The 16193-nt window shown below is 44.1% G+C and overlaps 2 protein-coding genes across 6 annotated transcripts in view; one reads left to right on the top strand and one right to left on the bottom strand.

Annotated features, from left to right (window-relative positions):
- The window catches only part of LOC115468205 (E3 ubiquitin-protein ligase TRIM39-like), a 1720076-nt gene that overhangs the window by 209924 nt on the left and 1493959 nt on the right, over positions 1-16193 (bottom strand). The window lies entirely within an intron of this gene.
- The window catches only part of LOC115468282 (E3 ubiquitin-protein ligase TRIM39-like), a 98503-nt gene that overhangs the window by 63267 nt on the left and 19043 nt on the right, over positions 1-16193 (top strand). For 4 of the 5 annotated variants that reach the window (XM_030199880.1, XM_030199878.1, XM_030199876.1 and 1 more), the window contains exons 3-4: positions 10842-11072; positions 13525-13547. In XM_030199880.1, the coding sequence (XP_030055740.1) occupies positions 10842-11072; positions 13525-13547 (254 nt within the window). The remainder of the gene's footprint in view (positions 1-10841; positions 11073-13524; positions 13548-16193) is intronic. The other variant, XM_030199877.1, reaches the window with a different exon arrangement.

Here is a 16193-nt window from a genome sequence, read left to right as displayed (position 1 = left end):
TCCTCCCATCTGTTTTCCCTCTTTCTCTCCCCTCCTCGTTTTCCCTCTTTCTCTGCCATCCTCCCATCTGTTTCTCCCTCTTTCCTCCCCATCCTCCATTTCCCCTCTTTCTCGCCATCCTCCCATCTGTTTCCCTCTTCTCTCCCCATCCTCCATTTCCCTCTCTCTGCCATCCTCCCATCTGTTTTCCCTCTTTCTCTCCCCATCCTCCCTTTTCCCTCTTTCTCTGCCATCCTCCCATCTGTTTTCCCTCTTTCTCTCCCCATCCCATTTTCCCTCTTTCTCTGCCATCCTCCCATCTGTTTTCCCTCTTCTGTCCCCATCCTTCCATTTTCCCTCTTTCTCTGCCATCCTCCCATCTGTTTTCCCTCTTTCTGTCCCCATCCTTCCATTTTCCCTCTTTCTCTGCCATCCTCCCATCTGTTTTCCCTCTTTCTGTCCCCATCCTTCCATTTTCCCTCTTTCTCTGCCATCCTCCCATCTGTTTTCCCTCTTTCTGTCCCCATCCTTCCATTTTCCCTCTCTCTGCCATCCTCCCATCTGTTTTCCCTCTTTCTGTCCCCATCCTTCCATTTTCCCCTCTTTCTCTGCCATCCTCCCATCTGTTTTCCCTCTTTCTCTCCCCATCCTCCGTTTTCCCTCTTTCTCTGCCATCCTCCCATCTGTTTTCCCTCTTTCTCTCCCCATCCTTCCATTTTCCCTCTTTCTCCCCATCCTGCCATCCATTTTCCCTCTCCCATTCAGGCCCACCAGCCCCAGCTCCCATTGCCGGCCACTGCTGCTTTTCCTGATAAGCAGCAGGGCCGGCGCTACAAAAGAAGAAGCGCTCAGCTGACTGAGCTGAGCGCCAACGCTAACCTTACCCGACGAGAAAAAATGTTTTTAAAAAAAACCGGCACCGCAGGCAGCCTTGAAGCATTGGCTGCTGGCTCTGCAGGCTCCGCCTGTCTCTTACATCACTGCCCCTGGAACGAAGCAGGGGCAGTGACGTAAGAGACGGGAGGAGCCTGCAGAGCCAGCAGCCAATGCTTCAAGGCTGCCTGCGGTGCCGGTTTTTTTTTAAAACATTTTTTCTCGTCGGGTAAGGTTAGCGTTGGCGCTCAGCTCAGTCAGCTGAGCGCTTCTTCTTTTTGTAGCGCCGGCCCTGCTGCTTATCAGGAAAAGCAGCAGTGGCCGGCAATGGGAGCTGGCGCTGGGCGGGCCTGGGCCCACCCAGGCCCACCCGTAGCTACGCCCCTGCATCCTCACCAAGGATAGAATAAGTAAACACAAACTAAAAATAGAAATATGTAGACAAAAATTAAACAACCCCCAATAAGTCAGACTCTGCATACAATGCAACGCCACAGAAACAGTGATGCAGGACTGTGCAATATAAAGACAAATACAAATCACCACTTTACAAATTAACAAACAGAAATAAAACAAAAAAATGAAAAATAAGATGATACCATTTTATTGGACTAATACATTTTTCAATTAGCTTTCAGTGGCCAAAACCTTCCTCAGGTCAGTATGTTACGGTATCCTGTCCTGAAGATGGGGTTTTGGTCTCTGAAAGTTAGTCAAAAATGTATTAAAATTAGTCTAATAGATCACCTTATTTTCATTTTGTATTTATCAACACAACTACAATACTACTTTATCCTAAAGCAAAAAAAAAAATAATAAATCTTTTTTCTACCTTTGTCGTCTCTGGTTTCTGCTTTCCTCATCTTCTCTTCACTCTCTCCCTTCCATCCAGCATCTGCTCCCGCTCTCTCTCCCCCCTCCCTTCCATCCAGCATTTGCCCACTTTATCTGCCCCTTCCATCCACTGTTGCACTCTCTTCCATTGTGCGTCTGCCCTCCTCTCCCCCTTTCCATTGGTATCTGCCCGCTTTCTCTGCCCCTTCCATCCAGCATGTGCCCCCTCTGTCCTTTTTACATGATGCATTCCAACATCTCCCCCTCTCTCCATCTTTATCTCTCCTCTCCCCATCCATCTTCTGCTTTCCAGTATCTCCTATATATTTTACTTTTCTCCGTCCCCTGTGGCCTGGTATTACTTTCCCTCCTTCCCCCTTCCTCTGAGGTCTGGCATCACTCTCTGCCTCTCCACCCCCTCTTCCCCTTCGGTCTAGCATTGCTTTTCCTCCTCTGTCCACCCTCCTTTTCCCTTTCCTTGAGGTCTGGGCCGGCTTTGCTCTCCCTCCTCTCCCCACCCCTACTTCCCCTTCGGACTGGCATCGCCGTGTGATCTTCCTCCTCTCTCCACCCCCTTTTCCCTTTCCCTGCGGTCTGCCTGACATCGCTTTTCCACCTCAGCTCTCTTCACCCCCTACCCCGCTCTGCAGGCCTCCAAGCTTTTCAGACCCACTGGCACGCAGTATCAGCGATGTAAGAGCTGCCTTTAGCCTGCCCCGGAAGCTTCTCTGTACAGCTTCCCGCATAGGTAGGACGTTGTACAGAGGGGACTTCCGGGGCTGGCCAAAGGCAGCGCTCATATCGCTGATGCACGCTGCCGGAGGTTTGGAAGTTTAAAGGCCTGGAGAGTGGGGTGGGGGTGGAGAGAGAAAGGAGAGCGATACATCGCACTAATTGGAGGGGGCGCTGGGACGGAACCCCTATTGCAGCAGCAGCACCACGACTGCCCCGCCCTTGGTACACCACTGGGTGGGACTGCGGCGCCGGGCCCCCTTGGTGGCCCAGGCCTGGGGAATTTTGTCCCCCCCCTGCCCCCTCCTCTCAGCGGCCCTGGTGAGATTGGAGGAAGAGGAGAGCAACAGCGGAGGTCTTTTCATGATTCTGAGTTGGTCAGTGAAGGAAGGTTGTGAGAGTGGAGTGCGGAGAGGAACTGCGATTTTAATTAAGCTCTCGAGTGAATCTAATAACAGGTATGAGAAAAACAAATAATTTGAAACAATTGGAGAGAGGAAGGGTTGTATTTATTATCTAGCTTGTTCTAAGACGTTGTGCTCTGATGAGAGAGAGAGTGAACGTCGAAGGAAAGTGGGCCTAAAATTTGTGCTAATTTGATTTCCGAGAGACATGAAAGTCAGAAAAATTATTTAAAGGGAAATAATAGGGGAAAAAACGTATGAGAATGCTAAACAATGTAGATTCAAGTATCAGTGAATTTAATATTTACACAGTAAATATTCCGTCTATTCTGCTCAACAAGACAGCCAGAGACTCCAACAGTGTTGCAAACTGACAACATTTTCCTCCCTATTAACCTTAAGGTGTCTCCCCTCTTCTCTGACTTACACTCATATCATGTGATATAAATGTAATATAAAGTGTATCAACTACCCCTCCTCATTGATCAGGCAGTGAAAATTGCCTTTAACTAATATATCATCTTTAACTAACACTTTTAAGTGTCTTTTATCTGTTTTATACATAAATTTATATAAAATACAGTTATCCCCTACCTGATAATACTTCAAAAAATTTAAGATGAGTATTTTATATACATTTATATACTTGTTCCCGATCTGTCCCTGTTGTTTTCGGGTCATGGACCATAGAAGTCTGCCTAGCACTGTCCTCACTTCTCAGCTGCTGGAGTTGCCCTCAAAGCCAACTCCAGCCCATCTAGATCTGTCTTTCCATATTTGGGATACAGACCATAGAAGTCTGCCTAGCACTGGCCTCACTTCCCAGCTACTAGAGTTGCCATCAAAGCCAACTCCAGCCCATCTAGATCTGTCTTTCCATATTTGGGATACAGATCATAGAAGGCTGCCTGGCAGTGTCCTCACTTCCCAACTGCTAGAGTTGCCATCAAAGCCAACTCCAGCCCATCTAGATCTGTCTTTCCATATTTGGGATACAGACCATAGAAGTCTGCCTAGCACTGGCCTCACTTCCCAGCTACTAGAGTTGCCATCAAAGCCAACTCCAGCCCATCTAGATCTGTCTTTCCATATTTGGGATACAGATCATAGAAGGCTGCCTGGCAGTGTCCTCACTTCCCAACTGCTAGAGTTGCCATCAAAGCCAACTCCAGCCCATCTAGATCTGTCTTTCCATATTTGGGATACAGACCATAGAAGTCTGCCTAGCACTGGCCTCACTTCCCAACTGCTAGAGTTGCCATCAAAGCCAACTCCAGCCCATCTAGATCTGTCTTTCCATATTTGGGATACAGACCATAGAAGTCTGCCTAGAACTGTCCTCACTTCCCAGCTTCTAGAGTTGCCATCAAAGCCCACTCCAGCCCATCTAGATCTGTCTTTCCATATTTGGGATACAGATCATAGAAGGCTGCCTGGCAGTGTCCTCACTTCCCAACTGCTAGAGTTGCCATCAAAGCCAACTCCAGCCCATCTAGATCTGTCTTTCCATATTTGGGATACAGACCATAGAAGTCTGCCTAGCACTGGCCTCACTTCCCAACTGCTAGAGTTGCCATCAAAGCCAACTCCAGCCCATCTAGATCTGTCTTTCCATATTTGGGATACAGACCATAGAAGTCTGCCTAGCACTGGCCTCACTTCCCAACTGCTAGAGTTGCCATCAAAGCCAACTCCAGCCCATCTAGATCTGTCTTTCCATATTTGGGATACAGACCATAGAAGTCTGCCTAGCACTGTCCTCACTTCCCAGCTGCTAGAGTTGCCATCAAAGCCAACTCCAGCCCATCTAGATCTGTCTTTCCATATTTGGGATACAGATCATAGAAGGCTGCCTGGCAGTGTCCTCACTTCCCAACTGCTAGAGTTGCCATCAAAGCCAACTCCAGCCCATCTAGATCTGTCTTTCCATATTTGGGATACAGACCATAGAAGTCTGCCTAGCACTGGCCTTCCTTCCCTATTACTGGACTTGCTGTCTAAGCACTGCTAAGTTTTGTTTTCATGTCATCCTCCTTCCATGTAGTGATTTTTTTCTGTTTTTCCCGTGTAGTTTTGAATTTCATCACCGTGTCTGTCTCCACCACCTCTCCCAGAAGGTTGCTCCAGGCATCCCCCACCCTCTTTGTGAAAAAGTACTTTTTAACTTTACTCCTAAGTTAACCACCTTGTAACCTCAGTTAAAGTTGTCTATATACCACTTCCCTGTCTTTGAAAAAGATTTGCTTGCTTATTCATACCCGTCAAGTATTTAAATGTCTGTATTATATTTCCTCTATCCCTCCTTTCCTCTAAGGTAAACTTATTCAGTTCATCAGAACTAGAGTACATGAACTGAGGTTACAGGGTGGTCAACTTAGGAGTAACATCAGGAAGTACTTTTTCACAGGGGAGGTTGTGGAGAAAAAACAATGGTAATAAACAAACTAAAAATAGGTGACATAGAGGGGCATAATCGAACGGGGCGCCCAAGTTTTCGTGAGGCGGGGAAACCTGTATTATTGAAACAAGATGGCCGTCCACCTTTCATTTCGATAGTACGGTCGGGGACACCCAAATCTCAACATTTAGGTTGACCTTAGAGATGGTCGTCTTTAGAGATGGTCATCCTTGATTTTCGGCGATAATGGAAACTGAGGATGCCCATCTCAGAAACGACCAAATCCAAACTATTTGGTCATGGGAGGAGCCAGCATTCATAGTGCACTGGTCCCCCTGACATGCCAGGACACCAACCGGGCGCTCTAGGAGGCACTGCAGTGGACTTCAGAAAAAGCTCCCAGGTGCATAGCTCCCTTACCTTGTGTGCTGAGCCCCCCAACCCCCCACCCCCAAAAAACCCCCACTCCCCACAACTATACATCACTACCATAGCCCTAAGGGGTGAAGGGGGCACCTAGATGTGGGTACAGTGGGTTTGTGGTGGGGTTAGAAGGGCTGACATTTACCACCACAAGTGTAATAAGTGGTGGGGGGGGATGGACCTGGGTCCGCCTGCCTGAAGTGCACTGCAGTACCCACTAAAACTGCTCCAGGTACCTGCATACTGCTGTCATGGAGCTGGGTATGATATTTTAGGCTGGCATAGAGGCTGGAAAAAAGTTTTAAAACATTTTTTTAGGGTGGGAGGGGGTTAGTGACCACTAGGGGAGTAAGGGGAGGTCATCCCCGATTCTCTCCAGTGGTCATCTGGTCATTTAAGGCACATTTTTGTGGCTTGGTTGTAAAAAAAAAAAAGGACCAAGTCATCCAAGTGTTCGTCAGGGACGCCCTTCTTTTTTCCATTATTGGCCGAAGACGCCCATGTGTTAAGCACGCCCCAGTCCCGCCTTTGCTACGCATCTGACACGCCCCCATGAACTTTGGTCATCCCTGTGACAGAAAGCAGTTGAGGGTGCCCAAAATCGGCTTTCGATTATGCCAATTTGGGCGACCCTGTGAGAAGGATGTCCATCTTGCAATTTGTGTCGAAAGATAGACGTCCTTCTCTTTCGAAAATAAGCCTGCTAGGGTCTCAAGAATATCAACTCAAATAAACACTCAAAATGTAAATAGTCTTTCAACCTGATACAATCAATGGTACTAAGCCATGCAGACTACTGCAACGGAATTTACGCAGGATGCAAAGAACAAATCCTAAAGAAACTCCAGAAAGCTCAAAACACGGCAGCGAGACTTATCTTCGGGAAAACGCGATATGACAGTGCAAAACCCCTTCGCGAAAAACTACACTGGCTCCCAATCAAAGAAAGTATCACCTTCAAAATCTGCACTATAGTCCACAAAATTATCCACGGCGCAGCCCCGGGATACATGGCTGACCTGATCGACCTGCCAACTAGAAATACATCCAAATCAACATGATCATACCTAAATCTCCACCACCCTAGCTTTAAAGGACTCAAATACAAATCTACCTATGCGGCCAGCTTTTCTTATATAAGCACCCAACTGTGGAATGCACTACCAAAAGCCTTGAAAGAGACGAATGACCTTCTAAACTTCAGGAAAAAACTGAAAACAAACCTCTTCAAAAAGACATACCGCAACGATCCAAAATAAATGCCAGCTCACTGCAACACAACACAACTAATAACAGTATGGACACAACTCAACTCTTCAGTCGCACTATTCCCTAATGTGGCTGTACCACATGAACTTTACCATTACATCACTTTGTATTTGTTTACACCGGAGTTTGCAATCGCACCTCCGGAACTATGTAAGCCACATTGAGTCTACAAATATGGGGGGAAATGTGGGATACAAATGTACCAAAATAAACAGTGAGGTCACTGTTTACTAAGCAGTGTTATAGGCGCGTTAATATTTTTAATGCAAGTTAACCATGTACGTGCATTAACCATGTACGTGCCTGCAATATCCCTATAGGCGCCTACATGGTTAGCGCATGCTTTAAGTGTAGGCGCGCTAAAAACACAAATGCACTTTAGTAAACATGACCCTGAGTCATAATGAAGTATGTTTCACTGGAAATATATTCAGATCTCTGTGAAGGCATGAAAAGCCGGAAAATGCCTGTTAGTCAGCAATTTACCAGCTGAGATATCAAAGAAAAAATAAGGCAGGACAAGAAGGAATTAGATAGTCAATATTCAGCATCTTAATTAATTCCTGAACAATTTAATCATCGCATCTTCTGAGACAAGAATTAAAAAAAAATATATATATATAGTGAGACTGAACAGAGAGATTAAAAAGGTTGAGTAATAACTTGAAAATATTAAGAATCATTTCTTCAGTGGGAAAGTTAGGGAATATTATATTTTTAAATAAAAGGAGTTAGATAACAGATTATTGAAGAAAAAAGATGCACAATAGAACATATAAATAATGGAAAGATGGGATTCTTGTATTTGTTATAGATAGGCTATTAGGGGGAGAATAACAGAAGACGACCCTTTCATACTTACCTGAGGAGGAGGAGGAGGGGTATCTTTCAATACTGGCCCATGCAAGAAGGATTTTCCTGGAAGACACTGAAAGATAAAAAGAGATAAATGAGTGTGACAAAGAGAATTTACTTAAATCTGTTTATTATCCTTAACTAGTAAAAAAGGCCCGTTTCTGTTTGAAAGGAAACGGGCCCTAGCAAGGTTTTCCTCTGAGTGTGTATGTTTGAGAGAGTGACTGTGAGAGAGAGGCTTCTGTTCCTGCTGCTGTGCATTCCCCGTGTTGTGCTGATTCGCTGCTCCCTGTATCCTGGCTCCGCCCCTCTCCCTTCTACTGGCCAATCTGGTGTGGGTTGTGTGACATCACTATTATCTACTCCAACATGATCCACGGTTCCAGGCAGCCTCAGAATGTTGGAGGTGAGAATTATTATATAGGATAAGGATCTGTGTTTTCTCTCTGTTTATTTCTCTGTTTATTATCCTCCTCTCACCTACCAACTCCCATCCTGTTAGAATATCAATGAAATGCTTTGATGTCCCCATGCATACCCCCACCCTCCCACCCTGTCAGACTGTCAAAGTAATGCTTTGATGTTTCTCCTATATATACCGTGTTTCCCCGAAAATAAGACACTGTCTTATATTAATTTTTGCCCCCAAAAATGTGCTAGGTCTTATTTTCAGGGGCTGTCTTATTTTTCGGGGAAACATCGGAGTTGGATTGGGGTTGGCTCGCCCGCCCTCCGTCGCTCCCGGAACTAACCTTAAATGCCTCCTTTCACCTTCGCAGCAAGCAGCAGCAGGGCAGGCCATTCCTTCCTTCCGTGTTCAGCCCTCGCCTGACGTAACGTCCGCAAGGGCGGGGCACGGAAGGAAGGAGAGGTCTGCCCTGCTGCTGCTTGCTGCGAAGGTGAAAGGAGGCGTTTAAGATTAGTTCCGGGAGCGACGGAGGGTGGGTGGAGGGGGGGCCCAGCGACCTCGGGTGTGGGGGGGGGCGGCCCGGGGGCGGCCTTGTCTGGCTCTCGGCGGCCCTGCTTTCAAATAAAAATTTGCTAGGTCTTACTTTCGGGGAGGCCTTATATCTACCAATTCAGGAAAACCTCTACTAGGTCTTATTTTCGGGGGATGTCTTACTTTCGGGGAAACAGGGTACTATCAGCTACCACATTTGCCTATTTCCGATCTGACGAAGAAGGGCAACCTTCGAAAGCTAATTAAAAAATGTATTAAATTATGTCCAATCAAAAAGGTATCATCTTATTTTCTTTTCCATGTTTTATTTTGTTTGATTTCTATTGATAACCTTTAAGAGTGGACTAACACGGCTACCACACTCCTCTACTTAAATCTGATAATCTTAGATACATTAATACTTAATTGAGAAACACTCTGAGTGTAATGAGACCTGTTGGAGGAAGAAAATGGAAAAGAAAAGAAAAATAACTTTTAAAGTATCTTGTTTTATACCAGACTTATTTCATATCAATTTAAGTGAAATTTCAAGCAAAGAATACTGAAAAAACTAAGACACCCATAGGAATAAAATAAACTTAAAGGGGTTCATCTGATAACATCTTATTAGTTTTCTGCTCTTATTCTATAAGGCTTGTCCTGAAATCATTAAATAAATGACATTAAGTGCACCCCATAGTTGTACCTCTCTCTTGGTGCCAGTTCATAGAATTGCCTTTCAGTGCTTTCATCACATCATTGCTGAGGTAATCCACTCGGTGAACTGTGACATTATAGTAAGGAGTTATCTGGTGATACTCACAGATGTGTTATATGTAGGTTTCTGCTCATTCAGGGATGGGTCTGTCCTGATGCCTTTTAACTGAGTTCCAGGATACAGATTTCAATCTGAAATAACTCCTGCGATGTGGAAACTCATTTTCATCTAATTTAATCATTTATAACCAATAACTGTTGATTGGTTTTGAGAGCTCCAGGATATAGTTGCGGATTCTGGATCCTCTGGTGTCACAAAGCTCAGCAGAGCTGGTGTTAGGTGAACTCAGTGGTCCGCAGGAAAACGAGATTTTCAAGCTCTTTCAGCTGGAGGTTCTGCACAGCCAGTGGGTGAAGTGAGGGTACCCTAACCCTAGCTTCCTACCATTCCACCTTCTTTTTAGAGACAGCACTGTAACTACATTTAAATCACAGTATCTGCTGGTCTGTGACCACTTACTTTGTTGTTGTTGTTTTTGGTTTTTTTTGCTTGTTTGTTTTCTTGAATTTTTCAAAGCTTTATTGAAAATATAGTCAAATTTAACAGCAGTAGCCAGAAAACAAATTCTTAAAGAATCAGCACCCCTTCATCCCCTCCTTCCCTCCTCCACAACTGTAGAGAACCACTACTTAACAAAATGTACAAAAGCTGGGGCTAGATACTAGAAGAAGAGAGAGGAGAACAAGATGGTAATGAATACTGAGGAAGGAAGAGAATGGGGAGATGCAGGGGGTAGATGCTGGGGAAGAGAGAAATGGAGGCTGCTTGTGGTAAGGAAAGGAGGGAGACCCCTCTTCTGCTCACTTAGAGACAATATGGGGACAACAGTGGTACCAGCATAGGAGCCAACTTTACAAAATTATTGGGGATGCTAAACCCAGTGGAAATAACCCCTCCCTGGACACATACAAGGAATTTTCTCAATATTGGGGGTGCTCAAGCACCCACAGCACCAACAGAGTTGGCTCCTATGGGTACCGGAATGGGTACAGTGCAGAGAGGCAGAGGGAGTTGCTGAGCAGGTGATGGAGGAGATTGTGAAAGTGGGATAAGCTTCTGAGTATGGTGAGAGAGGAAGGCTGGGAAAAGAATGGGTGGTGAGAGGAGGAAGGCTGTGCTGGAGTCACGACTGTTAAAGGAGGAAATGCTGTACCAGAGCCACCACTGAGAGGTGGGTAATGGAGCCACTTCAAGTCTGGAATATGGGTTTGGGTGGGAGAAGGTAAGGTAATCTAGGGTGCTCAGTACACTTGTACTTGTCCTGCTGACAACAACAGAGATTTCTTGTTCATGGAAAGACCTCAATCCAGAATCACTGTACTGTTACTGAGAATTATCTTTCCGTGTTTAATCCAGAGTGAGACACAGATCAAACGACAGAAAGTGGAGTCTGAGTTTGAGGAGTTACAACAGTTTCTGAATAAGGAGAAGCAGATCATTCTCTCAAGACTGGAGAAGGAAGAGGAGAAGATTCTCCAGAGAATGAGGGGAAATGTGACCCATCTAGAAGAGCAAAGTTCCTACCTCATGCAACTGATCTCCATGATAGAACAGAAAAGTCAGCAGCCACCCAACGAGTTACTGAAGGTGAGATTAACAAATCTATTTCTAAGGAGGTTACAGATCTTCCAGGAGGAATCAGGGAATTCAAGTAGCAGATCAAAATATCTTACATAAGGTCTGATTTTTCAGCCATCAGCTGCACTTACCAAATCAGAACTTTTAAAATAATTTCATGGGGCTTAAATGGCCAAATCCTCCTGCTCTGAAGAAGGTGTAGATTGCTGTATGTGCTCTACACATGTACACACAAGTCATGTGTTTTTAATGATCAATATTTGAGTCGTTGAGTGAAAAGGTAACAGAGATAAAGGTTATAAACGTTTGGAGGGGTAAATTGGGCAACTTCCATTTTTGAAAGTTTTGTGTACTGTAGGGTCAGTAGATAGGGACTATACACCTTTTTCACAGTGTTGATGTTTTTCATGTTCTACAGCCTAAGTACATAAGTAATGCCACACTGGGAAAAGACCAAGGGTCCATCAAGCCCAGCATCCTGTCCACGACAGTGGCCAATCCAGGCCAAGGGCACCTGGCAAGCTTCCCAAACGTACAAACATTCTATACATCTTATTCCTGGAATTGTGGATTTTTCCCAAGTCTGTTTAGTAGCGGTTTATGGACTTGTCCTTTAGGAAACCGTCTAACCCCCTTTTAAACTCTGCCAAGCTAACCGCCTTCACCACGTTCTCTGGCAACGAATTCCAGAGTTTAATTACGCGTTGGGTGAAGAAATGTGTTCTCCGATTTGTTTTAAATTTACTACACTGTAGTTTCATCACATGCCCCCTAGTCCTAGTATTTTTGGAAAGCTTGAACAGACGCTTCACATCCACCTGTTCCACTCATTATTTTATATACCTCTATCATGTCTCCCCTCAGCCATCTCCTCTCCAAGCTGAAAAGCCCTAGCCTCCTTAGTCTTTCTTCATAGGGAAGTCGTCCCATCCCCGCTATCATTTTAGTCGCCCTTCGCGGCACCTTTTCCAGTTCCACTATATCTTTCTTGAGATGCGGCGACCAGAATTGGACACAATACTCAAGGTGCGGTCGCACCATGGAGCGATATAATGGCATTATAACATCCTCACACCTGTTTTCCATACCTTTCCTAATAATACCCAACATTCTATTCGCTTTCCGACCCGCAGCAGCACACCGAGCAGAATGTTTCAGTGTATTATCGACGACGAGCCCCAGATCCCTTTCTTGGTCCGTAACTCCTAACGTGGAACCTTGCATGACGTAGCTATAATTCGGGTTCTTTTTTTTCCCACATGCATCACCTTGCACTTGCTCACATTAAACATCATCTGCCATTTAGCCACCCAGTCTCCCAGTCTCGTAAGGTCCTTCTGTAATTTTTCCCAATCCTGTCGCGAGTTAACGACTTTGAATAACTTTGTGTCATCAGCAAATTTAATTACCTCGCTAGTTACTCCCATCTCTAAATCATTTATAAATATATTAAAAAGCAGCGGACCTAGCACAGACCCCTGAGGAACCCCACTAACTACCCTTCTCCATTGTGAATACTGCCCATTTAACCCCACTCTCTGTTTCCTATCCTTCAACCAGTTTTTAATCCACAATAGGACTTTTCCTCCTATCCCATGACCCTCCAATTTCCTCTGTAGCCTTTCATGAGGTACCTTGTCAAACGCCTTTTGAAAATCCAGATACACAATATCAACCGGCTCCCCTTTGTCCTAAATTGGTCAGGCAAGATTTCCCCACACAAAAGCCGTGCTGACTTGGTCTCAGTAATCCATGTCCTCGGATGTGCTCTGTAATTTTGTTTTTAATAATAGACTGTACCATTTTCCACGGCACCGACGTCAGACTCACCGGTCTATAATTTCCCGGATCTCCCCTGGAGCCTTTTTTAAAAATGGGCGTTACATTGGCCACCCTCCAATCTTCCGGTACCACGCTCGATTTTAAGTATAAATTGCATATCACTAGCAGCCTAAAAACTGTGGGTATGTGATTTCCGGGGCTGAAATTTTGCAGGATTATACAGTTGATATCCCTCTGGTAGAAATAAGTCACTTACCCCACTTTTGATACCTTTTCACCCAGATATCACAACTCCACCTCTGCCCAAACCAGGCCCTTGAGAGCCTCAACATGCAGATCACGGATCAGAGCCACTAAGGAGATTTCAGTACTGTGCCCCATCCAAAAGTCTGATTGGTATGAAGGACATGTGTTTTATCTAAATACGTGAAAAGTTGCCATGTATCAATTACAACTTAGAAGATAAATGGTAGGTTCAAAACAGGCTGATAACACTTGTTTCCATAATGAGTTTGGGTGTTTCTTATAGATTTTTGGATGCTGATCATAGAAATGGCATCAAAATTTTGTAGCTGTTATGTGATTGAGCAGAGCTGTGAGTAGAGTATCCTAATGTATAACGTGTTCTCATAAACTGTGAAATCTAACTAGAAATATTCTCTGTCTCATTTCCCTTTAGGATGTGAAGGACGCCCTGAGCAGGTACAAGTTAGTTTTCTGTCCTTTTCTATGTCCCTGGATAGGTTTTGAGTAAGAAAGAAGGGAATTAATTGATTGGTGAAAGGGAGAGTTAAGCTTAATGGTTAGTGTAGCAGGCTTTGACCTTGGCAACCTGGGTTCAATTCCCACTGCAGCTCCTTGTGACATTGGGCAAATCACTTAACCCTCCATTGCCCCAGGAACAAAAAACTCTGATTGTGAGCCCCCTAGGGACAGAGAAAGTACCTGTATATAATGTGTACAGTGCTGTGTATGTCTACTAGTGCTATAGAAATGATTAGTAACATAGTAGATGACAGCAGAAAAAGACCTGCACGGTCCATCCAGTCTGCCCAACAAGATAAACTCATTATGTGCTACTTCTTGTGTATACCTTACCTTGATTTGTACCTGTCTTTTGCAGTAGTAGTAGACGTGGAATTGAGAGAGGGAGGTGGGATTGAGTGTAGAAGGAGTTGGTAGTGAGGGTCTCTGCTCTGACACTGGCCATAACAAAGTAATTCTATAAAAATGTGTTGCTATTTCTTTTTTTAAATTCTTTATTTATAGTTTTCAAATTTACATCTCATGACATAAACCAGGAATTATCAGAAATAGAACTTAGCTGTAAAACAAAATTACTTATTACCAAAATAGGTTCTAAGTTAAGATTAACAAAATTATTTTAGTCCACAATAAATGAGACAAGATACTAGGAAATTAAAAGGAAAAACAAGCCTATAAAAATAAGCCAATTATTCATAACGGTAAGGGCGTAGTTGATATCCACAGCCGACGTATCAGCGCTTTACTTAGGGAGTCAACACATTTGGTACTTGAACATTTTCCTTAGATGAAATAAATTGTAATAGTTTTTGAGGGGTAAAGAATATATAATTATTTGAACCAATCATTATATGACATTTGCATGGGAATTTCAAGAGAAAAGTAGCACCCAATTTTAACACTCTAGATTTATAAAGTAGAAATTCCTTTCTTCTCTTTTGTGTATTCCTAGCTAAGTCGGGGAAAATCTGTATTTTTTGCCCCAAAAAAACATCATTTAAATGGCGAAAATATAATCTAAGAATATTGTGTCTATCAAGTTCAAGAGCAAAAGTCACAAGCAATGTTATTCTCTCTGTAATACATTCCAGAGAGCTCTCAAGAAATTCAGTCAAGTTCAAATTTGCCATAACCTGGGGTTGTTCTTTCGATAGTTTCTCGGTTCCAGTAATATACTGGAGCCGTGTAATAGGTGGAAATCCCTCTTTCGGGATCCCCAAAACTTCTCCGAAATATTTTTTAAGCATTTCATCTGCTGATATTAGAGGAGATTTGGGGAAGTTCAACAGCCTCAGGTTGTTCTTCCGGGTATTATTTTCCAAATATTCTAATTTTCTTTCCTGAATTTCTTTATCCTTAACCAAGGTTAGAGTTAAATTCTTTAATTGTACAACCTCATCTTCCATCTGAGAAATCTTTTCCTTATGCTCTTGGACATTTAAAGATAGATCTTGAACAGTTTGCTTCAATTCACCTATCTCGCCCTTAATAGAAGTGTTCATCTGCAGTAACATTCCGTTTACCTCCTGTATTGCGTCCCACAAACTGTCCATGGTCACCGATACTGGTCTTTTTCGTCCTCCACTCTGCTCGGAAGTCAAACCTCGAGTGGCTGGGGTGGCGTCCTGCGTCTGCCCCTGCTTTGGTGTTCCTAAACTCGGGGTTAATTCAGCAATGGGTCCTCCTACCACACGCAACGGAGCACCAGCTTCCAGCTGCAGTGACCCCACTGCTAGCAATCCACTTCCGGGTTGTGGAGGTGCGGTGAGAGCGGGAGGACTCAACGTCGCTCCCTCGGCGCTGCACTCATCTCCCAAAGGGTTTGAGACCGTCGAAGTGGAAGTCAGCTCACCAAGGATCCCGATACCAAAGTTCTCCAATGTTGATTGCCTCGAGATTGGTGTCGACGTTGGTGCCACGGAGGTAGGTGCCAACGTTTTTCCCTTTCTTTTCCCCATCTAAACAGTCGGGGAAAGAAATTCTCAGGGTCAAACAAGAAAGATTCTGAGGAGCTCGGGAATCACACGTCCGTTATCGCCGCCATCTTGTCTCGATCTAATGTGTTGCTATTTCTTAGAATAAACGTGGATTTTCAGAAGACATTTGTTAAAGTTCCCCATGAATTTCTTTTGAGGAAACTAAAAAGTCATAGGATAGGATACAGTGTTGGATTGTGGATTATAAGAACATAAGAGTAACCATACTGGGTCAGACCAATGGTCCATCTAGCCCAGTATCCTGTTTTCTAAACAGTGGCCAAGCCATGTCACAAGTACCTGGCAGAAACCAAAATCATGGCAACACTCCATACTACAAATCCCAGGGCAAGCAGTTGCTTCCCATGTCTCTCTCAATAGCAGTCTATGGACTTTTCCTCCAGGAATTTGTCCAAATCTTTTTTAAACAAAGATACGCTAACCACTGTTACCACATCCTCTGGCAAAGAGCTCCAGAGCTTAACTATTCGTTGAGTAAAAAAATATTTCCTCCTATTTATTTTTAAAGTATTTCCATGTAACTTCCTCGAGTGTCCCCTAGTCTTTGTACTTTTGGAATGAGTAAAAAAATCGATTTACTTCTACT

This window comes from Microcaecilia unicolor, chromosome 4, assembly GCF_901765095.1.
Source record: "Microcaecilia unicolor chromosome 4, aMicUni1.1, whole genome shotgun sequence".
In the NCBI taxonomy this organism is placed as follows: domain Eukaryota; kingdom Metazoa; phylum Chordata; class Amphibia; order Gymnophiona; family Siphonopidae; genus Microcaecilia; species Microcaecilia unicolor.
Note: the sequence above shows the minus strand (reverse complement) of the source record. Positions and strands in the feature narration are given on the sequence as shown.